At 41.6% G+C, this 26,405-nt stretch overlaps 1 protein-coding gene across 1 annotated transcript in view; it reads right to left on the minus strand.

Annotated features, from left to right (window-relative positions):
- Positions 1-26,405, minus strand: part of PARP12 (poly(ADP-ribose) polymerase family member 12) — a 47,697-nt gene that overhangs the window by 5,355 nt on the left and 15,937 nt on the right. Inside the window, exons 5-8 of the mRNA XM_060107867.1 lie at positions 24,781-24,904; positions 13,565-13,751; positions 9,538-9,679; positions 6,344-6,440 (exon numbers count right to left, since the gene is read on the minus strand). Coding sequence (XP_059963850.1) covers positions 6,344-6,440; positions 9,538-9,679; positions 13,565-13,751; positions 24,781-24,904 — 550 coding nt within the window. The remainder of the gene's footprint in view (positions 1-6,343; positions 6,441-9,537; positions 9,680-13,564; positions 13,752-24,780; positions 24,905-26,405) is intronic.

Here is a 26,405-nt window from a genome sequence, read left to right on the forward strand (position 1 = left end):
GGTTTCCCAGGGGTGCCTCCAGTAGCCAAGGCCGTCAGTCTTGAGCGTCAGCATACGGTTCTGTAAAAGCAGGTAGGAGGCGAGGAAGCACATAACCACACTCTCCACCACGTGACAGCACTTCCATCTTTGCCGATGTGGTCAAAACCAAAACCAAACCCAAAACCAATCAGGCACGAGGGATCCACTTCTCACCTGTATCCCAACTCCAACACATAAGGGACAGAGCGTATGACTAAAGCAGCGCACCCAAACCCTCATCCATGATTCTGAAATTCGAAGAGCCCTGAAACTTTCATTAAAAACAGCCTCAATGGGACTTCCCTGGTGACACAGTGGTTAAGAATCCGCCTGCCAATGCAGGGGACACGGGTTCAAGCCCTGGTCCGGGAAGATCGCACATGCCACGGAGCAACTAAGCCCATGCGCCACAACTACTGAGCCTGCGCTCTAGAGCCCGCGAGCCACAACTACTGAAGCCCGCGTGCCACAACTACTGAGCCCGCACGCCACAACTACTGAAGTCCGTGTGCCTAGAGCCCGTGCTCCACAAGAGAAGCCAGCTCAATGAGAAGCCTGGCTCAACAAAGAGTAGCCCTGCTCACCGCAACTAGAGAAAGCCCGCGCACAGCAAAGACCCAATGCAGTCAAAAATAAATAAAATTAAAAATAAATTTAAAATGCTGTGAATTCAGAACACAATGATAAAAAAATTTTTAAAAACCCAACAGCCTCAATGAAACTAACAAAGCCTTGTAAATCAACTATACTCCAATAAAAAACAAATTAATTTAAAAAAACAGCCTCAATGACGTATAACTGGCACATGAAACAGTTTTTAAAACATAAAATTGATGTCAAAATTCATTTGGCAGTAGAAATTTGACTTGAACTGCTAAGAGGCTACTTGTGGTCTATATATATTTCCTTCTTAAAGTGACTATGCATTTTTTTACTGCAAAAAATATTAGCACGTTTAATTGCATGTGTCACATAATACAAAGCAGCACATGCTCTTTCTAAAAATGAAATAAAAATAAAAACTGATTTCTAAAAAACACATGGCCCAAAGGATTTAGAAATAAGGACTGTGAAACTCTAACTCCAAATCTTTCCTATTCAGTTTCAGAATGCTGTTCTTCCTACAATAGATCTACCTTCTGTTTCTGCTGGCATGAGACGTGTACCTTCATCCTAAGCCTCAAAGAACTTCCACAAATAACTTTCCTAGGAAAATGGCAGTTTAAAAATAACTAAAAAAAAGGTCCCACAAGCAAGAATCAACCAGAAACAGACCCATGAAGACTTAAGATGCTGAAATTACCATGCAGATTATAAAACAGCTATTCTTTCTATGTTTAAAGAAATAAAAGACAAACTTTAAAACATATGCAAGGTGAAGTAAGTCAGAAAAAGAAAAACAAATACTGTATGTTAACACATATATATGGAATCTAAAAAAAAAAAAAAGAATGGTACTGATGAATCTAGTGGCAGGGCAGGAATAATGACGTAGACATAGAGAATGGACTTGAGGACACGGGGGAGGAGGGGGAAGCTGGGGCGAAGTAAGAGTAGCATCAATATACGTACACTACCGAATGTAAAATAATTAGCTAGTGGGAAGCAGCAGCATAGCACAGGGAGATCAGCTGGGTGCTTTGCGATGACCTAGAGACATGGGATGGCGGGGTGGGAGGGAGCCTCAATAGGGAGGGGATATGGGGACATATGTATGCATTATGACTGAGTCACTTCATTGTACAACAGAAACTAACACAGTATTGTGAAGCAATTATATTCCAATAAAGATCTATTTTTAAAAAATCATATGCAAGGAACAGAAAACTGTAAAAAGACCTGGAGGATCTGAAAAGAAAAAAAACAAACAGAACTTGTAGAAATGAAAATACAATCCCTGAAGAAGAAGTTCAATGGACACAGGCTTACTAGCAGATGAGGTGACCTAAAGAGAGGGTGAGCGAGCTGAAAGGTAGGGGCAGTGAAATGATTCAGAACGTGGCGTAGAGCAGGAAGGAGACAAACAAGGCAGGGAAGAAGCCAAGACACGGAGAGCAGAGTGAAAAGGCCTGAATCTGGTCAGAGCCAAACAGGATCTCCAAAAAGAGAGTAGCTAGGACAGCATGGAGGCGATTTTCAAATAGAACTAATGAGACATACCAACCTACAGACTTAAGAAGCAGAAAGGATCTCAAACAGGACAAATAAAAACACATACCCAGACACACCAAAGTGAGAGTGCATAATACAAAGACAAACAGAAAATCTTAAAAGCAGCCAGAAGGGGCAAAAAAGTGATTCTGGAAGAAAGCATCAGTTAGACCAACAGCTGATTTCTCAAAAGCAGCAATGGAAACCAAAGCACAGTGGAGTGATATCTTCAATGTTTCAAGAGAAAATAACTACAAGTAAAATGTCTACACCCAGTAAAAATATCCCTAAGATTGAGGGCAAAATAAAGACGTATTCAGGCAAAGAAAAGCAAATTTTTTTCCCAACAGATCTTCATCTAAGGAAATGTGAAAAGACAGAGAAAATGGTATAAGTGGGAGTAAATTTAATGAAACAGTCATAATGTAAAAAAGCAGTGTCTCATGAAGTTAAAAAATAGCCAGTCCAGAGGAGGGACTTGTGTCAGCTGGTAGGACAGCAAAGATACTGACTGACTTATACCTAAGTGAAAAACTCGTGTTGTAATTTCTAGAGTGGCCTTAAAAAAACAACAGTTAATAGAGTGCATAACTTCCCAACTAGTAGAGAGGAATAAATTAAATGACAAAATATATCAAAAAGAAGGTAAAAAAAAATAAGACAATCATATGACAAAAACTTCATGGAAGATGAACGGACAGTAATGAACTAATAAACCAGATACCTGATGTGTAAATGCCATTTCAATCCTTAAACTTCTGAATATGGAGATCATATTCTGTGACCCCATTAATTACGTAAATAGACGATTTGTTTCTAAAAGTGACCCACACAAGAGTCCCAGGTGGCCACAGAGGCCCAAGCAGACTTGCTTGCTGGAGTCATGACCACCAGCTACCGTCACACAAGTTGGAGGGAAGCACGACGCACTTCACTGCACCAACGTGTGCGACATAGCAGGGAGATCCTGAATCCCTTGTATCTTACTCTGAATTTAACCAAAATAACCTCTCTTATTTCTGACATGTGGTGTCTGCCATGGTCCCCTGAAAACTAAGTAGAGTGACAACAAAAGAGATCCAGTCTCAGAAAGGAGACAGATAAGTTTTTCTAAACTGCATCTAGGGTAGGCTCTGGATAGGGAGAGACTAAAAAATGACGTCCAGAAGTAGGATGACTCATAGTTAACCAAAACTAAATCCAGAAGCAATCCACAGGGGAGACTGAAACATTTAACTAACTAAATAATAAATATTTCTGCATGGTAAAATACTTCACAGACAAAGCCAAAAGGCAAACAACAAACGAAGAAAACACATTGCAATTTATATAACAAACCAAAGGCTGATCTCCCCATTAGATAGAAGACTCTTAATGTTTAAGAAAAATACCAAAATGTTGAGAGAAGAATGGACAAAAAGACAAACAGTCCACTGAAAAAGAAAGGCAAATGGCCCTTGCATGTAGGAAAAAATATGAAACCTCACTCATAAGAGAAAGTTCATTATATACACTGAAACACCCTTTCCCACCTATGAGAACAGCAAAAATTCAAGAGCTTGATGACTCCCTCTGTTGGCAAGGGGGAGGGAAGCAGGCACCTCACACATTCTGGGGTGAGTGCATAACGGTCCCACCCCACAAAGAGGAACCTGCATTTACCTTCTAGGACTCTAACCTGAGGACCCACCTCCACTAATATGAAATAGCACATACACCAGACATCCTTCGTGGTGTCATACTTGTAACAGCGAAAGACTGAAAAACGGCAAAACATCCCTCGAAAAGGGACAGATTAAACTATGGTACATGCAAATGATGGAGAACTGTGAAGACAGAAACAGAATTTAGAAGACTTCAATGAACTGAAAAGGACTAATTTTTTTTCAATATTTGTATATACTGTGAAATGATCACAATAAATCTAGTAATGATCTATTTTTAAGTGAAAAACAAAAGGTACAAAATAGGGCTTCCGTGGTGGCGCAGTGGTTGAGAGTCCGCCTGCCGATGCAGGGGACACGGGTTCGTGCCCCGGTCCGGGAAGATCCCACATGCTGCGGAGCGGCTCGGCCCGTGAGCCATGGCCGCTGAGCCTGCGCGTCCGGAGCCTGCGCTCCACAACAGGAGAGGCCCGTGTACCGCAAAAAAAAAGAAAAAAAAAAAAAAAAAAGTACAGAATAGTATATATAGAATGTTACCTTTTATGCAAGAAAAGGAAAATAATAAGATACTTTTATGTATGTGTATTTGCTCATTTTTGCAAAAATAAACACAGAAAGATAAACCAGAAACTGATGAAAATGGTTGCCCATCATAGAAACAGTGTGGAGATAACAGTGAGAATACTGACTACTGAGTGTATCTTTTCATACAGTTTTGACTTTTAAATCATGTTTTACACATAGCCAAAAATAAATTTTAATAAGAAAGGGAGGAAGGAAGGCACACTTGGCTTCGAAGGAAACAGGGAGCGGGAAACCCCAGGAGGTTACTTTGTTAGACTCACAGGTACTCTATTTGCTTGCATTGATAATACTTTTTCCCTCTAGCTTCTTTAAATGACCCTGCCATGCTCCACAAACACAACCACTGAAGTCCATCTGTGAAATCTTAAAAGAAGAAACAGAAACACTGTAAGTTCTCTGTGAAACAGAAACAAGCCAGATTTCTCCGGCTGATGGAAGGTGCAGTCCGCTAACAGCCGTGCTGGCTACAGCTCTGGCTACAGTCCTGGCTTGGGCTGTCACACACCCAGACTAATGGGCACCATGGTACCTCTCACCATCCAGGCCACCCTCCCCCAGTAAGTGGCCGTGGGGATTAGAGAGAACTGACCCCTCCCCCAGCTCCAATCCTAGCACACTTGCCTCAAGCCTAAAACTACTGATTCAGAGGGGTCTGATCAGTTTGCAAAGCTCACAGATTTGCCCATCAGCTGCAGGAGGGCCCTGCCTGCTCCTAAATGCATAGAAGGCCAGGCACTACCCTCGTGGCTTCTGGCAGCCTGTGACATAAGGGATCCCACCCTGGGGATGAAGTTGGCCCATTAGTGCCTGCAGCACCTGTTCTTGGTATTCCATGATATCCAAGTACTAAAATAATGGGGTTTTATTGGTGTAATTTTTGGTGTATTTCAACATTTACAAAAATTCAGGTCTGTGACTCAATTATTCACTTAAAAAGACAAGCTGATGAGCTGGCTTCAAGTCTAGAGTGGCTTGCAGATCACAACAAGCAGCCCTATAGTTACATAGCACAATGCCTCAACCCACAAGGATAATTCTTTCTCTGTTTCAAAGCCTTTCCAACTAGTGGAATAAGCATGTCAGCAGTCAAACTGCTACAGGTGACTCTACACTGGAATTGCCATTCATACATGACACAACTGGAGGAAAAAGAGGAACTTAAAATCCTTGGTTAGAAACAAAAACCACAGTTTGCTACCAGTGGAAAAAACCTAACAAACATACACACAAATGAACCGAAAAACCCGAAGAGCTGTTTAAAAAGATTTCCTGCAAGTTATAAAACAAAAGATATAATCACTTGAAGATGGAAACAGAAAATATTAGGAGTTAGATTATTACTATTTCCTCACCATTCTCTAAGTTAGTCTAAACTAAGAAAGAACTTTTTGGCTTCTGGAAAAATCTGCACAAGAATACCTGATGTCTCAGTAACATCACTGGCAAACAAACTTAAGGATAAAACATCTAATTAAGTGATTTTTCTGGTGTCTTTTTCCTTTATTTTATGTTGTGTTTGGCTTATCATTTAATGCTTTGTTAACTACACCTGCATCATCGTTAAAATGATTATACACCAAACATTTACTTTTTATAACTTTGTTGTATTTTATAGCTTTATAATACATGCTACTATGTTTTCATTTGAATGTGGTAAATATACACCGGTTTTTCTGTTTCATGAAGCCTCAGCCTTCTTACAGATCACTCAAATGAGCAGCAGCACTTTGGTATTAAGTGAAGGGAAGTACAAATACACTCAGAGGAGGGCCAGGCACAGGACACAGAGACCGAGAGTGCCAGGGCGTAAGTCTGCAAGCCAGCTAACCCTCTTAGTGCTGTAGCTAGTCTGAGTAGGTTTTGTACCTGCAGCAGAGCGCACAACAACTGATACACACACAAGTTCCCCAAATGCCACCTACCAGGTCTGCTTCAGCTTCACATCCTGGGGAGATACGTATTTGGGTCTCCGGCAAACCTTTCTAACTGTGCCATAGGCCAAGTTTTTCTGAACGAAGGCTGGGAAAACAAACAAACACATATACACATATGGGATAGCAATGTTTTATAAACACAAATTAAATGGGTTGGAAAGCTAATCCAAATGTAAAGCTCACAATCAGTCTGTTAAAAAAAAATCAGGCAATTTTACACATTTCAAATATTCAAAAAGAAAACAGGTATGTGTAGGAGACTGGGTTTAATGAATAGATGAATGATTAGTAATTGACCTATCAATTATACATGAGTGCTTTTAAATTGTTCCTTCCAATCTTGTTTAAACTATTATTTTGCTCAGCAATTTTTCCCAGCTTGGATATAAAAAAGCTTCAGCCCGGCCTGAGACCGATTTACCACATCTTGAGCCAGTGGGATTTAGAGTTAGAATAACAGTTTTACTCTTATGAGGTTTTTTTTTCTTACTTTGACTAAACTTACCCTACAGAAATACTTCTCAACTTTTTAAAACCTGGACTGTCTTTAATAAGTGAAATCCTTGCCCCATGGCCAAGATTCTCAGATTCCTCCTGAGGGCAGCAGTGGGGGGACGGGGGAACTATCTTTCATGTTGAAAAATCACAATACCTCTAAGTTAGACTACATGTCCTGACTCACCAGGAGAACTCTGTCAAGTCTTATTTTCTGCAGTGGAGTACAAACCATTTTCTTTCACTTGAAAACGTAACTCACCCTACTGCATTTCAGCATACACCCGGTGATCACCTAGGCGTGTGTCCCTCATGCCACAGCACACATGGTCACCACGATGGGCACTCCTGGGGGGTTCCCACATTCTAATCAGGAGCCCATAATCCAGAGGTGGCTACCACAACCCCCCCTTCAGTTACCCGTCACTCAACCTCCCACCAATACTCCGCTAATTAGCTTAAACGGGCTTTTTATTGGTCTGTTGACTAACACTGCAATGAACCTCAAATGAGTTTTTACTGGTGAAATGAAAAGGTATTCAAGATAAGTGAACTGGATAAATATATGCGAGACCCATTCCCCACTGTCCCCTAGACAGGGTAAACGTGAGGCCTTCTCCCTAATTTGCCCTTAAAGAGGATACACTAGGCAAAGTCTCTAAACAAGCCCTGATCTTGGGGATTCTGCCCAACTGACACCAGCTAACAGACATCAGAATTCTGCCTCTGGAGTCTTGGCATTTGCCTCGAGTGACTGTTTCACAACAGGAGTCTAAAAGGCAGAGCCAAGCCTTCCCTGGTCCTACAGAACGAGTCAGTTGTGCGTGTTTCTTAAACGTCCCTGCTTCCTCATAAATATTTAGTTAATAAATGTGCGTGGCAGGTTGCGGTCTGAGACTTGCTTTCACTCTACCTAGTAGTCAGGTTATGAAGGGAGAAGTTAACTCACCTCAAAGTACTTCTGTGGCTACTGTTATGTACCAACAAACAAACAAAAGAATTGTGCCCACCCAAGTGAGCCTGAGTGAGTCTGCAGCAAACATGCTTTTTCTTGCAGTCTGCAGTGCACTCAATGTGTATGCTCTTCCCCACCCTCATCTTGACTGTTCTGTCCCCTGGGGCTGCTGCCTATGTTGAGAATGATAAAGGCTGCATCTGACATTTCTGGTTGATCGGTTTTGGTATTGTCCAGATACTTTATCCCTAGTTTTTTTGTTTTTTGTTTTTTGCGGTACGTGGGCCTCTCACTGCTGTGGCCTCTCCCGTTGTGGAGCACAGGCTCCGGACGCCCAGGCTCAGCGGCCATGGCATGTGGGATCTTCCCGGACCGGGGCACAAACCCGTGCCCCCTGCATCGGCAGGCGGACTCTCAACCACTGCGCCACCAGGGAAGCCCTGTCCAGATACTTTAAAGAAATATTTCAAACTACGGTCAGCAGGAGTCAGATGGGTGCTAGGTGTATAGACTTGTACTTCAGGCCTGTCCTGACTTATTATTTCATGTATTTCTCACCATCCCCTTTAAGGCACTTGTGTTTATCAGACTGTGGGTTGCAAACCACCTCACATGTGACTTGTGTTCCCCAGCTGACACTGCAGACTGTAAGCAGTTCTCACTGTAGAGCAGAAGAAACTTTTAGGCTCTCTGTACAGGCACATCGAGAGGGCAGCAATTCTACTTCAAGTAAAATCACGAGTGCTACAAACCACAAGCAAAACCAACTGGCTAAAAGCAGGCAGACAGAGTGGATTTAGGATAATTCACCAAAAACACTTTGCTGCCCTCCAAACAGAAGGTCCACAAAAATAAAGAAAATAATAAACTATGCTTAAAGGCAGGCCCACTTAATTTCCTTGAAAAATGCTGAAAACTCAGAGGGATTCAGAGTTTAAAATGTGAATTTAAAGGCAAAACTGAACTGAACAGGGATGGACTGATAAATCTCTGTGAAAATGGCTTGAGAGAAGCCACAAAAAACCTGAAACTTAAAAAAAAAAAAAAAAAGTCACAAATAAGCCACTGGAAGGCCTGACCAAAGGGTGTTTGGTCTGTTTCTGTCTATCTGCCTGTCTGTCAAGGCAACCAGAACAAGCCAAGGCCCAGACTCAGGATACCATGAGCAGAGCATCTGAAAATCCGCTTCCCAACAATTTTTAGTTGAAGTGTGTGCCTACCACGGCCGGCCATCTGTGATGAAGGTGTCTACAGAAAGCAGAGCTGCACAGCAGAACCAGTATGACACGTGTCAGCAACCTGGACACAGGGACGCCCATGGCCTAAAGGACAACCGCCACTGTCCACAGGCTGATGCTGCTTGTCCTCCACAAGGAGGGCTCCTGTCCCCTCCCATCCCCCTCCAGGCAGCTCCCCACCCATCCCACTGGCGGGCCTCCATCCCCCCTTCCAGTCTGGCAGCGCTTCAGGAGCAGGGACCACCCCATTCTTCTCTTTCCTGGCTCTCAATGTGTGTGAGGACTTTCTCCAAGGTTAAAATGGAAAAGGCAAAGCCAGCAGATGACCAGGCCTTGCTGGGTGAGTGCAGCGGGTCAGGAAGTATCTTTTTTCTTTTGGCCAGATCAAGCGGCTTGCGGGATCTCAGTTTCCCCAACCAGGGATTGAACCCAGGCCACAGCAGTGAAGGCCCGGAATCCTAGCCACTAGGCCACCAGGGAACTCCAGGAAGTACCTTTGAAGTCTAATTCGTATGTGTGCTTTCCTGCCTGGAACTTCAGAGCGGCAGCCTGGGGGTCAGACCCTGCGGCACAGTACGCCAGGTAGGCCTTCTCCAAATCGCTGTTGCTGACGCTGGTCACGGGGTGCTCCATGCCCTGTGAAGGCAAAGCCAGATACGAGGTGAAGGCAAGAAGAAGACAGACGCTGGGGGCGTCCGCACCACCCACAGATGTGCCCATGGTGGTTGTTTGTGTCCTGGGGGAGGCGGCGGAGAGGAGCCGGGCACGGGGCGGTGGCAGGAGAGGGAGGCGCAGAAAAGGAGCCGACGCCACTGCCTCCTGAAAGCTGCTCGGGAAACAGAAGCCCATACACGAGGACCCCGCTAACCCAGACAACGTATGGGAGTGATGAGAGAGAGGGCATTCAAGTACTCGTGAGGGATGATACAACCCTTCAAAGGAAGGTGAAACATCAATGGTGAATTCTCAAATGCTGCTTCACGGAGGGCCTGAGCGACGCTACCTCCTCTGGCCCTTGTTCCCACCACCCTTTAATCAGAGTTTGGTTCTCCTTACTGTGGTCTTCTTCTGGTCTCTTGGAGAGCTCTGTTTTTTCAATTATCCATTTTGATCCCTCATCTTCTTCCCCATTACCTACATGGTATCGAAGATGTTGGAATGGACTGACTTTGAATTCTGGCTCTCGAATCTGTCTCCTCTATAACCTCAGCACGTTATTGGAACCTCTCTGAACCTCAATGATCTCAACTCTATGACAGGAATAGCAACAGAATTTAAATCATACTCATGTCATTATACAGTAGGACCATCCCATCCTCAAAGAACTGAAAAAGTGATTAAAATAAGGCACAGAGAGCCCTTAGCACAGTGCCTGGAACAAAAAGCAAAGGTGCCACAGAAATAGAGGCAGATACCTGGGCATACAAGTCTGAAGTTTGGAGAGGAATCTGGTCTAGAGACAGAGATGCAGACATCACTCAAGGTGGCCACCAATGTCAGAAGAGCGGGGGGTTCAGGCTAGACCCTGGGAAACACCAACATTCACAAAGGAAAGTAGAAAAAAGAAGCCCATGAAGGAGACAGAGGAAGAGCAAAAAAGGAGAGTGAGGCTCAAATGTGACATATGAAACATTTTTTCAATAAAATAAATAAGAACTTTTAAATTTTTAAATAAATAAATCAAACAAAACAAAAGCAAGCACATAGATACAGAGGACAGACTGGTGTTACCAAAGGGGAAACAAAGGGGAGGTGAGGAGAGGGTGAAATGGGTAAAGGAGGCCAACCGGCGACAGATGAAAATAAACCTTTGGTGGTGAGCATGCTGCGGTGTATGTAGAAGTCAAGATACATCGTTGCACACATGAAACTCATGTAATATTAGAAAACAATAAGTAGCTGAATAATTAATCTAATTAAAGAAAGAAAGGAAAGGAAGGAGGGAGTGGGCAACAAGCTGGGTGGAGACTGGCAATGCCACGGGATTTGGCACCTGGGCCCTTTGCCAGCGGCTATGGCTGGTGAGGGCTGTGCCGAACCGGGTCCCACCTCCTGCAGGCATTCCATGAATGGTGACCAGATGAACAGAAGTCAGATTCTGGCAAGTGGAGGAAGCAGAGATAGATGGGTTGTTTGGGTACAAAAGGGTGAAGGCAATTGTGGAGCTTTTAGATCAAACCAAAGGAGATCACAGGAGAGGGGAAAAGGCAAAAGGTAACTCGACACAAGAAGACTGTTGAGAATAATCCAGCCCGGATACAGGTTGGGGTAATGCGTCGTGGAGCCCACCACCTCAGGGACGGCAGGTTCAACGTGGGAAAACTCAGCGGGCCAAGAAGAGTAACACATTTATACACAAGATTAGGTTATGGATTAAACTGTAACCCCCCAAAAGACATGTTGAAGTCTTAACCCCCAGTACCTCGGAACGTGACCTTATTTGGAAACAGGGTCATTGTAGATGTAATTAGTTAAGATGAGATCATACTGGAGTAGGTGGGCCCTTAACCAACATGACCAATGTCCTTCTAAGAGGACGGCCACGTGAAGCATGCTACTGATGAGCAGGTAGAGAGCAGAGTGATGCATATACAACTGAGGAACGCCAAAGATCACCAGCAAACCACCAGAAGTGAGGACAAGACAAGCAAGAATTCCCTACAGGTTTCAGAGAGAACACGGCCCTGCTGCTACCTGGATTTCAGTCTCCAGCCTCCAGAGCTGTGAGACAACCCCTGCTGTTCTGAGCCACCCAGTCTGTGGTACTTTGCTATGATGACCTAATAGGAAATTAATACAGGGTGGAGGCAACCTGGATCTGAAATTTGGGCGTATATCCTCAGCTCAGGCAGAGCAGAACCCAGTTTTTCCGATAATCAAGAGAAAACTGTCTTCAACTGGCAATTAGCAGAAAACTAAGAAAGAAATCCAATTATGGGGTGGCATCAGAAGTGTGTGGAAAAGCAAGAGCTAGAATGGACAGGCCACCCTATGCGGGGCCCAGCTGCTGGTACAAAATGAGACCATACAGCCGAAAGTCACCGAGTCCACACGTGCACATCTGAATGCACCAGCATGTGGTACGTTGGTAAAACCCACAGACGGGTTATTCCCAGAGATTCTCGATATTCTGAATACGCAATGTTCTAAATTAGGCACTCCGGCTACACCGCAATAAAGGAGTAGCAGCCTAGAAAAGAAAAAGGGAAAACCCTAAGTTGGGTTGTTTGGAGGAGAAAGACCCCTGTCCCCAAAGGTGTGACAGTGCAGTTCCTGAAGTCACCCAGGGTCCCGTGTCATCCCACTCAGCCCCCAGAAGGGGGACGAATCGCCAAACAAAACGTGAGCGGCTGTCACGTTTACCAGTTGCTTCTTGCCTGCTGTGTGCTCCTCCATGACGTCTCTGCGTGAGCTCCAATCATCATCCTCTCTCTCGCTCAATGCCAGGCTTGGCCTCTGCCCTCCCCTCCTGACCAAACCCAGAGCAATGCTGGAGAGCCTCCCTGGACAAATCCAGGGCAGACAGAAGGAACCCCAGGACGCTCAGAGAGGGAGACGGGTGGGGAAGAGGACGGACAGAGCAGTGAAGCGGGAAGGCCGGCGCTGGAAGAAGTGGAGAGGAAGCATGAGGGCGCAATCCATCTCCTGAGAGTGACCGTGTCCGACTGGCCAGCAGGCACAGGCAGCAACACCTCTGTCCTTCAACTGGCCAGTCTGTCCCCTGAGGATCTGCCAGTTGCAGGCATCGTCCTCAGCAGGGGGGCACACCAGTGGCAAAAGCTCCCATGAAGCTCACATTACCAAGCCCCAGAGAAAAAGATATCCCAAGTGCAGGAGAAACTAAAGCCTTACTACTATAGCATCTTACAACCCAGAAGAATACAAATGTCTATTAGACCACATATCCCAATTTTCATTTGGGAGAAGGTGTCACGATAGAAATGGTGACCTCCCTATACTTATACCTCTACAGGTAACCAGGGGGTTCCCTTTAATCTGATTCATCCACGAACATCTTTGAATAATTGACAGCAGCAATTATTCGACACAGATACCAAATCAATAGCTGAAATCAGTCCATTTTCGTATACTTGCCCACCTTCTGTAAAGTTGCTGCTACAGATAAGGCAGAAAGCTAGCTTTGAAAAGCCTTCAGCTTTATTCCACAGCTACACAAACACTCCAGCACACACAGGCACTTGCTCTGGAGTTACCTGCTCCACAGTAAGAGAGGCATCTTTCTACCCCATTTAACGAAACGTGATCTCACTACAACTAAAGTCATTCAGTCGTAATGAACGAACAGATAGCTAATTGTTCAAAGATGGAACTTCATACAAATGAACTCTAAATTATCCCGTTTTGCCATAATTTCCGCAAAGCAAGTGCGTCATAAGGGGACCTGGGGACCTTTGGCTCTGTCAAGGGCTCCCCAGAGCAATCCTTGTGCCCATGTTTGGAAAGGTTCTCCCATCATGGACCCTCAGGAAGGAACACTCACCCTCTTTCCGTGACACTTACTTGTCTTCCATACTCCTGCCAAAAGCCAAATTCATCCTTCCAGTACCAAACCCACTCAGTGGTGAGGACAAAGTGTGGAGGTTTGGTGAGCGAGGAGGCCGTGGAGAGGCGGCGAGCCAAGGAGGCACCGAACGTCATGGAGCTAAACTTCAGAAAACCAGTGAGAAAGCTACTGGTGCACCCGATCCTACAAAAGAACATGAGAAGTAGACTGAAAACCCACCAGCCGCATGGACTCAGATACTCGGCTCCCCCATGGTCTTCTAGATACTCAGCTGGAAGATGTGAACATACATGTGACCTGAACATTTACAAAAATGTGTTGGGGGGGGATGCGGGCCTTGCTTTTTAAGATCCATTTTGCTGTGTGAAAATAATAAAATCACAGTAATATGGAAAACCTGTTATCATGACATTCCTTTCACTACACAGAAAACGCGGGTTAAAATATTCTTTTTTAAAATGCACTGCTGAGATGGCAAGAAACAGAAATCCTCAGAAGCCAAAAATAGTTAACATACATTGAATGCATGTGGGGTGGGCCAGCCCCTGTATGAAGTGCTTTGTACATATTAAGGGATTAAGTCTTCATAACACTGAAGTTGCAACTTATCCCCATTTCACAGATATGAAAACAGAAGCCCAGGAAGGTTCAGAAACCTGTCCAAGGTCAAACAGCTAATAGATGGCAGAGCGGGGGTTTAAGTCAAGCAGTTTGGCAGAACAGACTGTACTCTGAGCCACCAGGATCTACTCCCTCTCCAAATGCTTAAGTGCCCCAAGAGCAAAGGGAAGGTCTGGAACCAGACAGGTGAATGAGGACTAAAGCCAGGGGCTGTCCAAGGGCAGTGTCAGTGAGTAACAACAAAAAGCCCTGTTTTTAGCAGCAATGAGGAAACAGAAAACAAATATAGGATCTGAATCTGGTCAGGGGTCAAATCTCCGAAGAGATACTTCTGCATAAAACCGTGACCCTAGAAGACTACATATCCTTAGTGAAGGGAGGCCAGGAAAGGAATCTGCTTTGCAAAGAAAGTCAGCAAGAAAATTTGCCTGTGTCAGTGTTAGCTTTAGATGGAAAGGAAGAAAACTTCCACTGAGAACTCATAAACCACTCAGGCCTCACAAAAGTTAATTCACACTTCCTGCGTGAGAATTAACTTGAAAGACTCACCATGGCAGTTCCCAGAGAAGCAAACACAAATCCCCCCTGGAAGGAATTCACCTTCAACTCAGGCCTCAAAAGAATTTCCACAGGTAAAGTTTCAGCAAACATGGGCTTACAATCAAATAAATCAGAAACAAGACACCATGAGCAAAACCCAGCAAAAACAATCAGTCCACCAAAGACAACAAACATTAGAGTTCTTGGATATAAATATGCAATATGTATGAAGTGTTTTTGAAAGTTAAATTGAGTATCAAAAGTATGAGTAAGGATAAAGAAACTATAAGAAACTGGACAGCCACATGTAAAAGAATGAAATTAGAACACTCCTTAACACCATACACAAAAATAAACTCAAAATGGATTAGAGACCTAAATGTAAGACTGGACACTATAAAACTCTTAGAGGAAAACATAGGAAGAACACTCTTTAACATAAATCACAGCAAGATCTTTTTTGATCCACCTCCTAGAGTAATGGAAGTAAAAACAAAAATAAACAAATGGGACCTAATGAAACTTCAAAGCTTTTGCACAACAAAGGAAACCATAAACAAGATAAAAAGACAACCCTCAGAATGGGAGAAAATATTTGCAAATGAAGCAACTGACAAAGGATTCATCTCCAAAATTTACAAGCAGCTCATGCAGCTCAATATCAAAAAAACAAAGAACCCAATCCAAAAACGGGCAGAAGACTTAAACAGACATTTCTCCAAAGAAGACATACAGATAGACAACAAATACATGAAAGGATGCTCAACATCACTAATCATTAGAGAAATGCAAATCAAAACTACAATGAGGTATCACCTCACACCAGTCAGATTGGCCATCATCAAAAAATCTACAAACAATAAATGCTGGAGAGGGTGTGGTGAAAAGGGAACCCTTTTTGCACTGTTGGTGGGAATGTAAATTGATACAGCCACTATGGAGAACAGTATGGAAGTTCCTTAAAAAACTAAAAACAGAACTACTATATGACCCAGCAATCCCACTACTGGGCATATATACCCTGAGAAAACCATAATTCGGAGTCATGTACCACAATGTTCATTGCAGCTCTATGTACGATAGCCAGGACATGGAAGCAACCTAAGTGTCCATTGACAGATGAATGGATAAAGAAGATGTGGCATATATATACAATGGAATATTACTCAGCCATAAAAAGAAACAAAATTGAGTTATTTGTAGTGAGGTGGATGGACCTAGAGTCTGTCATACAGAGTGAAGTAAGTCAGAAAGAGAAAAACAAATACCATAGGCTAACACATATATATGGAATCTAAAAAAAAAAAAATTTTTTTAATGGTTCTAAAGAACCTAGGGGCAGGACAGGAATAAAGACACAGTCGTAGAGAATGGACTTGAGGACCTGGGGAGGGGGAAGGGTAAGCTGGGACGAATTACGAGAGTGGCATAGACTTATATATACTACCAAATGTAAAATAGATAGTGGTAAGCAGCCGCATAGCACAGGGAGATCAGCTCGGTGCTGTGTGACCACCTAGAGGGATGGGATAGGGAGGGTGGGAGGGAGACGCAAGAGGGAGGAGATATGGGGATATATGTATATGTATAGCTGATTCACTTTGTTATAAAGCAGAAACTAACACACCATTGTAAAGCAATTATCCAATAAAGATGTTATAAAAATAAATAAAATAAACTATAAGAATGAACCAGGTAGGGCTTCCCTGGTGGCACAGTGGTTGGGAATCTGTCTGCCAGTGCAAGGGACACAGGTTTGAGCCCTGGCCCCAGGAGATCCCACATGCCACGGAGCAACTAAGCCCATGTGCCACAACTACTGAGCCTGCACTCAAGAGCCCACAAGCCACAACTACTGAGCCACATGCCACAACTACTGAAGCCCGTGCACCTAGAGCCCACGCTCTGCAACAAGAGAAGCCACGACAATGAGAAGTCTGTGCACTGCAACAAAGAGTAGCCCCCACTTGCCGCAACTAGAGGAAGCCTACACACAGCAAGGACGACCCAACACAGCCAAAACTAAAAACAAACAAACAAATAAATTTATATATATAAAAAAGAATTAACCAGATAAATTTGAAGGAAAAAACAGAACCTTCAGAATTAAATAATATAATAATTAAAAATTTTAAACCACGATAGGACACAGTGCAACTCAGACAAGGCTGAACTAGTGAACTGGGTGAACAAGTGAAGCAATTCCCCTGCATACAGCAGAGAGAATGAGAGAAGTTAAAAGACATAAAAGATAAAGTAAGAAGATCTTAACATATGTCTAATCAGAAGTTCAGAGAAGGAATACTTGAAGAGATCATGCCTGAGGAGCTTCCAGAATTGATTAAACATAAAGCCTCCCACTCAGAAAGCACAACAAATTATAAGTAGATTAAATAAATATAAATCCACACATAGATCTTAGTGAAACTGCAGCACCAAAGAATGATGAGATATTTAAAGTAGTCAGAGAGTAAAAAGAGATTACCTATCATGATGGGTTGAACTGTGTCCTTACAAAAATATATTCGAGTCCTAACTCTTGGTACCTGTAAATTTGGAAATACGGTCTTCACAGATGTAATCAAGTTATGATGAGGTCATACTCAATTAGCTTGAGCCCTAATTCAATGACTGGTGTCCTTATCAGAAGGAAATTTGGACACAGACAGAGACACATGGAAGAAAGCCATGAGACAGCAAAGGTAGAGATTACAGTAATGCAGCTGTAAACCAAGGAATGCCAAGGAACACCAAGGACTGCTAACAACCACCAGGAGCTAGGAAGGATCTTCCCCTGGAGTCTTCAGACAGAGCATGGCCCTGCTGACACCTTGACTTTGGACTTCCAGCCTCCAGAACTATGACAATAAATGCTTGCTGTCTTAAGTCACCAAGTTTGTGGCAATCTGTTATCGTAGCCCAAAAAAACTAACACATTTATACTGACAGCTAACTTCTAAATAGAAGCAATGGAAGCAGAAAACAATGGAATAATCTTTGAAGAACTGAGAGAAAATACCCAATAAAACTATCTTTCAAGAATGAAGATGAAATAAAAACACTTTCAGACAAACAAAAAATACATCTGCCCCTAGACTCTCACTAAACTAACTTCTAGAAGATGAACTCAAAGGAAAATGATCCTCATGGAAACATATGAACAAAGGAATTGTGCGCAAAAACAAAATGGTAAACCTAAATGTCCATCCGCAGATGAATGGATAAAAAAGATGTGGTACATATATACAATGGAATATTACTCAGCCATAAAAAAGAACAAAATAATGTCATTTGCAGCAACGTGGATGCAACTAGAATTATCATACTAAGTGAAGTAAGTCAGAAAGAGAAAGGCAAATACCATATAATATCACTTATATGTGGAATCTAAAACATGACACAAATGAACCTATCTATGAAACAGGAACAGAAACACGGACATAGAGACAGACTGGTGGTTGCCAAGGGGGAGGGGGCTGGGGGAGGGATGGAGTGGGAGGTTGGGTTTGGCAGATGTAAGCTTTTATATATAGAATGGATAAACAACAAAGTCCTACTGTATAGCACAGAAAACTATATTCAATATCCTATGATAAACCATAATGGAAAAGAGTATCTAAAAACATGTATATACATGTATAACTGAATCACTATGTTGTACAGCAGACATGAGCACAACATTGTAAATCAACTATACTTCAGAGAGTTCCCTGGTGGCCTAGTGGTTAGGATTCCGGGCTTTCACTGCTGTGGCCCACGTTTAATCCCCCGTCAGGGAACTGAGATACCGCAAGCTGTGTGGTGAGGACAAAAAAAGAAAAAAACAAAACAAAACTATACTTCAATATGAAATAAATATTGATTAAAAAGAATTTTTTAAACCAAAATGGTAAACGTTTAAATTTAAACAAATATTGACTGTATAAAACAATGTTAATTTCTAACTTCTGGGATTAAGAAAATAATAGAAGCAATACTTACACAGCACATCTTACATGACTGGCATTGTTCTGAGTGTTTTACACACATTAATTCTTTTAATTCTCAAAATAACACTTTGATATAAGAACTATTATTTTTATCTACTTGATATATGCAGAAACTGAGGCACAGGACGGCTAAGTACTTTTCCCAAATTCACACAAGTAGTATATAAGTTTGAATGGAACTAGTCAGAATTCAAGTGTTCAAGATTGTTTTATTGTTCAGGAGAATGATAAAAGGTATTGATTAGCTTAAGTTGTTAAACTAAGGTATATTAAGTTACAGGGTCTGTTTTCCAGGGTAACCACTAAAAGAACAGAAATTCACTATGTAACTTCCAAATTAGTAGATGGGGGGGGAAAAATCAAATGTGGAAACATCTAAGAGAAGAAGATCAAAAAGAGAAAAGAAAAATAGAAAAAGCAGGTCAAATAGCAAAAACCAAAACAGACAGTAGAATAAATAAATTCAAATGTATAGGTAATCACAACAAATGGATAAACCACGATATTTAACTTTTGATTAAAAGAGAAAGATTGTCATACTGAAAAAATAACCAGTTCTACAATGTTTACAGGAAATATAACTAAAATGTAAACAAAAGAGCTTGAAAGTAAAATAGTGAACAGTAGCTTAAAAAAAAAGCTGGCATAGTTATATTAATATCAAACACAACAGACTTAAGGCATAAAAGCATTACTAGAAATAAAAAGCATCCATTTTCTATTACTAACAGGCTCAATTTAACAGGAAGATAAAAGTTTTAAACTTCTATATACTTCATAATAGTTTTTAAATATATAAAATAAAAATTGATGGAATTACAAGGAGAACCGACAAATTCATAGTGGATGTTAACATACCTTCCTGAGTAGCTGACACAAGAAGCAGACAAAGAAACCAATAAGGATAAAGAAGATTAGAAACACACAATTAACACACTTCATCTAACACCACATCCAAAAGACTCTGCATACACAGAATTTTACCAAAACCATGTACTACACCCATAAAGCAAGCCTCAACAAAATTCAAAGAATCTATTATATAGCCTGACCACAGTGCAATCCATTTAAATTTAAAAACTAATTTTAAAATACACTTAGAAATATATCATGGGTCATCTAATCTATGAGATCAAAAAAGGAGAAAAGTTTGTTCCTCTAAAAAAGAAAAATATTAGCAAAATTAATAAATCTCTGCAAGATTGATCAAGAAAAAAGGGAGGGAGAGAAAAAAAGATTAGAACTGTAAAGGGGGACAAAATTAAAGATGGTATAGACACTAAAAGGGATATATTACAAGTAACTTTATGACAGTAAATTTGAAAATAAATAAAATGAACAAACTCCTAGAAAAAATATCAAGTTGACTCAAGGAAAAAACAGAAAACCTGACTGGTCCTAAAACAATTATAAGAAATTGGGTCAGCAGTTTAAAATCTTCTCAGGAATTAAACATCAGGCCCAGAAATTTTTAGACACGTGATCATTCAAGAAAAAAATAATTCTAATTTCACAGGATTTTTTCAGGATAGGAAAAGAATCCATCCCAATCTCATTTTTTTTTTTTTTTTTTTTTTTTGCGGTACGCGGGCTTCTCACTGCTGTGGCCTCTCCCGTTGCGGAGCACAGGCTCCGGATGCGCAGGCTCAGCGGCCATGGCTCACGGGCCCAGTCGCTCCGCGGCATGTGGGATCTTCCCAGACCGGGGCACGAACCCGCGTCCCCTGCATCGGCAGGCGGACTCGCAACCACTGCGCCACCAGGGAAGCCCCCAATCTCATTTTTATGAGGCTAGGAATTTCATAATATAAAAACCAGGCATCATTTATACTGTACACCTGTAACTTATATAATATTGTACGTCAACTATACTTCAATTAAAAAAAAACAGGCAAAGACAATATGAAACAATTATAGACCAATCTTATTCAAATGTAAATGCAAAAATCTTAGACCAAATACTGGCAATACAAAGTTCACCACCATGTGCATATGTGCATGTGTACACAGGCTACATATGACTTAGGTCTGGGAATGCAATGGACTTAACATTAGAAAATTAATGTAAATCACTGCGTTAACAAGTAAAGGAGAACAAAACATTGGCTCTTAATTAACATAGAAATAACACTCAATAAACTTCAATTTCCATACACAATTAAAAAAAAAAAAACTCCTGGCATACTAGGAATAAAACTAGAATTGATTAGCAATGCCAAAGGTTCCAAACATTCACACATGCTTAAGGAAAAACATTTTAAAATTACTCCTTTTAAAATTAGGAAAAAAAGAAGAAAAGAATAATCTTCCAGCTATCACCACGTCTATTGAGCACGGTACAGGAGATCTTAGCCACTATAATAAGACAATAAAAAGAAATAAAATGTGTAAGAACTGAAAAGGAAAAACAAACTGCTATTCACAGATATTAATTTCTATACAGATATCTAGAACATATAGATAACTATACAGATAATTCAAATAAATTATCAGCAGATTCTGAGTTAAGATATTTTAGTAAAGTTGCAGGATATAAGATAGAAAAGTCAATTGCATTTCTACACATCAGCAGGGAGAAAATACAACAACAAAAAAATGTAACTAGGGATGTAATGCACAACATGATTAACTATAGTTAATGATGCTGTATGGTAATTTGAAAGTTGCTAAGAGAATAAATATTAAAAATTCTCATCACAAGAAAAAAAATGGGTAGGGGTAACTATGAGGTGATGGATGTTAACTAAACCTATTGCAGTAATCACTTGGCAATATATACTTGTGTCAAGTCATTGTGCTCTATACCTTAAACTTCTACAGTGTTTTATGTCAATTATCTCTCAAAAAAACTGGAGAAATTTTTTTTGAAAAAGGAAATGAAGAAGGTAATATATCCCTAAAGAAAAAAAAAACTAACAAAAGATATACAAGACCTTAATGGAGAAAATTAGAGAACTACTGAAAAATATTAAAGAACGTTTAAATGAGATGCTATCACATATATGAATAGAAAGTCTTGGCATCATTATGATGTCAGTTCTCCCCAAACTGATAAGAGACAATGCAATTTCAAGTTAAAAAAAAATCACAACAGAGTTTTTTGTGAAAACCAACAGGCAGATTTTAAAATTTCTAAAGAGGAGCAAAAGACCAAGAGGCAAGACAATTTGAGGAAAAATAAAGTGGGGATTTGCCTTATCACATGCCTAAACGTACTGTAAAGCTCTTCTACATGAGACAGTGTGATGTTGACAGAGACACACAGACCAATGAAACAGAAGAGGCCAGAAACAGACGGGTGTGTATTTGCTAACTCAACACCCGACACAGACAGCATTGAAAACAGGTGCAAAAAAAGATGGGCTACTTACAAAAGTAGTACTTAGCATCTAAGTCTGAAATTAAGCTATAAAATGTATTCACATTTTGCCAAATCTGGCTCAGTTTTGGTGGGTTTAAAAATCGACTGACTTCTGGAAACGAATGGTAGAGATGGCTGCACAACAATGTGAATGTGTTTAATGCCACTGAACCTTACACTTAAAAATGGTTAAGATGGTAAATTTTATGTTATGTCTATTTTATCACAATTTTTAAATTTTATTTTTTTGCTGAGTAGAGTTTAAGACTTTTTTTTTTTGCTGTTCTTTCGTCCGTAAGAACATATCTTTCTAAAGATGTAGAGTCGAATTACAACGTATTAAACAAATCACTTGGAATATTTCTTCTCTATTAGGTTTATCCTTTATCCCATATATATTTTGGTTCATTTGTCTCATTTTGATTTACTTTTTTTTTTTTTTTTTTTTTTCTTTTTGCGGTATGCGGGCCTCTCACTGTTGTGGCCTCTCCCGCCGCGGAGCACAGGCTCCGGACGCGCAGGCCCAGCGGCCATGGCTCACGGGCCCAGCCGCTCCGCGGCATATGGGATCCTCCCAGACCGGGGCACGAACCCGTATCCCCTGCATCGGCAGGCGGACTCTCAACCACTGCGCCACCAGGGAGGCCCTTGATTTACTTTTTGAATACTTCTTTTTTACTTTTTTTATCCGAACATTTTATTTTTATTTTTTTAATGGCTTACTTCTTTCTTTAAAATTTTTTATTTTATATTGGAGTATAGTTGATTAACAATGTTGTCTTAGTTTCACGTGTACAGCAAAGTGATTCAATTATACATATACAGGTATCTGTTCTTTTTCAAGTTCTTTTCCCCTTTAGGTTATTACAGAATATTGAGCAGAGTTCCCTGTGCTATACAGTAGGTCCTTGTTGGTTATCTATCTTAAATATAACAGTGTATACATGTCAATCCCAAACTCTAAATGTTTTAAATATATTTTTAAAAAGTGGTCTTTGGAAAAACTGGCAATTCATCTGCATAAGAATGAAACTGGACCTACACTTCACCACACGCAAGGAGAGGTTAATACAGTTCTTAAAATGTTAAAAATTTTAAAGAAAATTCAGGACAAATATTTTATGGTCTCAGGATAAGGAAGGATTTCTTACGACACAAAAGGTATAAAACCCCCCCCAAAAAAAAAGAAAAGAAAAAAAGTATAAAACTATAAAGGAAAGGATGGATAAATACTTCTCTTCATTAACAGGTATCATAAGCTGACAGGAGTTCATTTATTTTCAACACACATTTAAAACTCAGAAACTTGAAGAGTTCCAAAGCTAACTAATGAAGAACACAATCTTTCCCCTCAACAAAACAGGCAAACTACAAGCACAGACATTTCACAGCAGAAGAAGCATAAATGGCCATTGAACATGTGAAGAGACACTTTCCCTCACCAGGACTCAGGGATATGAAAATGGAGACCTTATTTTACACCGAAGACTAGAAAAGCGCAGACGTCAGACTACACCAAATGTGAGGGAGACATGTCACCACAGACCGTTAAATGGGGGTGGGAAGCAGTACAATCACTGTGGAAAAGAATCTGGCATCCCCTGGCAGAACTGAGGAGGGACCAGCCTACCTCCCAGCAGGCGCACCCCCGAACACCTACCCCAAGGAAGCCTGCGCACACATGGCCCGGGAGGAGCATTAAGAACAGAGCCCTGAGAGAAGCCTCCAGGCAATGGTCCAGAGTAGCTCCATTCAGATGAGGTTCAAGGACAGGAGAGACTATCTGTGCTGACAGATGTTCGAACAGCGGTGGTTTACAGGGTGGGCACTGACTGGAAGGGGGCAGGAGGGGACCTTCTGGGTGATGAAAATGATCTACAGCTGGATCAGAGCGTTGGCTACGCAAGCGTACGTACCTTCCTCGAAACTCACTGAACTATATACTTAATAATTTCTGTGCATGTCAGTGAGTATAAATTTTAACTTAAAAAGCCTCAAAAAAAAAAAAAGGAAGAGAAAGAGAAGGGGGGACGTAGATAAAAGCTGGTTATGTGAGCCACTTAATCTTCTGAAGGGGGATAATTTGTTTCACATGCTTCACCAGCAGCAATTTGCACATAATTGCACCCTAAGCACAAATTTATTTTATCCACTCAAAAAACGGACTCAAATTCTCTTCTTGGCAACACATTTTAGCAAGTTTAATCCAAGATATGATAGGCATTTGAAAATAAGGCTACCCAGGACTTCCCCATTTACTCTCAACTGACTAAGTGAAAATACTAGGACATACTTAGGAAAATAAAAAAGGCTGAACAATACACAGTAGTTCAGCTGTATGACTTTACAGGCAAAGGCTGTAAGTTTCACAAATGATTGCCTCTTGCTCTTCTGGACTAATCCATGAGGATCTATTTACATGATCAATCCCAGCATCAAATAATTCAGAACTTACTTGGTACCCACCCCTTCTCCCCCCATAGCTCCTCCGTGAAAAAAGAGGAAGACGGGGTAACAAGGGCACCAACCACCGGCACGACCATCGACCTCCAATTTCGCGCACGGAGCTTCCCGCCTCCTGACTGTGTGTGTGTGCGTCTGTGTATGAAGCCCATCAAAACTAAACCCTCCTGTGTCTAAACTTCCCATACCACACACAAAAGCCCAGGCACAAAGCAGACATAAGTGACATATTTCATACCCGTCTCTTGCAGGATTGCAATATGCCTCTTCAATAAGGTCCATTTTTTGCAAATCCTTCCACCTGCCTCCATCTAAGACTTGCCATCGATATGGCAAATGGAAATGAACTCTACTGCACCTATCTGAAATAAAAATATAAAGAAGTGAGCACACTGGCAATACACAGCCTGGCCCAGTCCCACGGTTCTCAAGGGGTATGGTGCTGCCTGCTGACCTGGGAACATTCTGGAAATCTATGAGGGAGCCTTTTTTAATGCAGTCATACCTGAGCATTTAGATACCAAATACTATGCATTTTAGGATATACACTTTCCTTTTATGTCTCCCTTGTTAATAAGGACATTAAACACACTAAACTGATTTTTTAAAAACTGTGTGTTGGTGGGTTACATTATGTATGAATTTCATGTCATGAGATAGATGGTCGAAGGCTCCATGTCTACAGGGGCAGTCTGTCCGTGCATTACTGCTATACACGTGACACTTGGATGGGGCGTCGTCACACCAGAAACGGGAGCAGGTTCGTCTCTACCAGAACCATCCCAACCCCAGCAGGTCCTACAGCAGGTGGGTCAGCAGTGTGGTTTCAGCCCACCTTGATCTTTCTGGCTGCTACGTTACTCACCCCTCCTCAACACAACCCACCCACCGAAGGCATTATACACACAGCCCGGGTCTACGGTTTCCATCCAACTACTCCCCCATGCCTTCCGTGTGCTCTTGGGGCCTGGACCTCCTAGCGCCTCCTGACCGCCTTGCCTTGGCTCATGCCAGCCACTCACCTGGAACGCTGCCCGCACCCTCCCTCTACCTTTCAACAGACTGTGAGGTTCTGGTACATCCTGACGGAGGAATGTTGTGAGAGGAAAGAGAGACAGGAAAGAAGAGCAATGGGAATCTTCACACTGACACCTGCAGGATTTATACTATTAGGTAGAAAGATACACAGGTGTGGAATGCCTCTATTTGGGTAAAAGAATAGAAAAAATAAGATTAGTGATACTCGGACTAAATACACATATATGCACACATTATTACTTGCTGCGGGGTGGGCGGAGGACTGGGTGGCGCAGCACAAAGTTATGAGGAGAGATTTGTTTTGAATTTTGAACCACAAAAATATATAGTCCAAAAAATTAAACATCTAGTTAAGTGAAAAAAAGATACAAAAGAGCGTTCATAGAGTGCACCTGTGTAAAGAGAAAGACTAAACATACACACTTGTGCTTGTATAAAATCTTGATGGAAAAATACTCAAGGAACTAATAATAATGACTGTTTCTGAAGGGAATCTGGATGCTGGGGAAAAGGGTTGTGATGAAGACATTTCTTACTGACTGTCTTTTGTACATTTTGAATTCATCTTGCAAAATAATAACAGTGAAGCATGGCTAACTTGACACCTGAAAAAAATTAAAATTTTCTAACATCGTACGCAGTCTTTCAGGCAAGTCTTAATGCCACTTCTTTCCCAGAGACTCCACCAGGGAGCAATGGGGTGGCAGGGACCAGGGAGGAAGTGGGGAGACGGCCTGGGCTTCTCAAAGACCAGGCCTGGGGCCAGGCCGACAGGGCTTCTAGAGAACAGGAGGAGGGACCCCAACCAAGAAAATCTCTGCCAAG

This window comes from Mesoplodon densirostris, chromosome 9, assembly GCF_025265405.1.
Source record: "Mesoplodon densirostris isolate mMesDen1 chromosome 9, mMesDen1 primary haplotype, whole genome shotgun sequence".
NCBI lineage: Eukaryota > Metazoa > Chordata > Mammalia > Artiodactyla > Ziphiidae > Mesoplodon > Mesoplodon densirostris.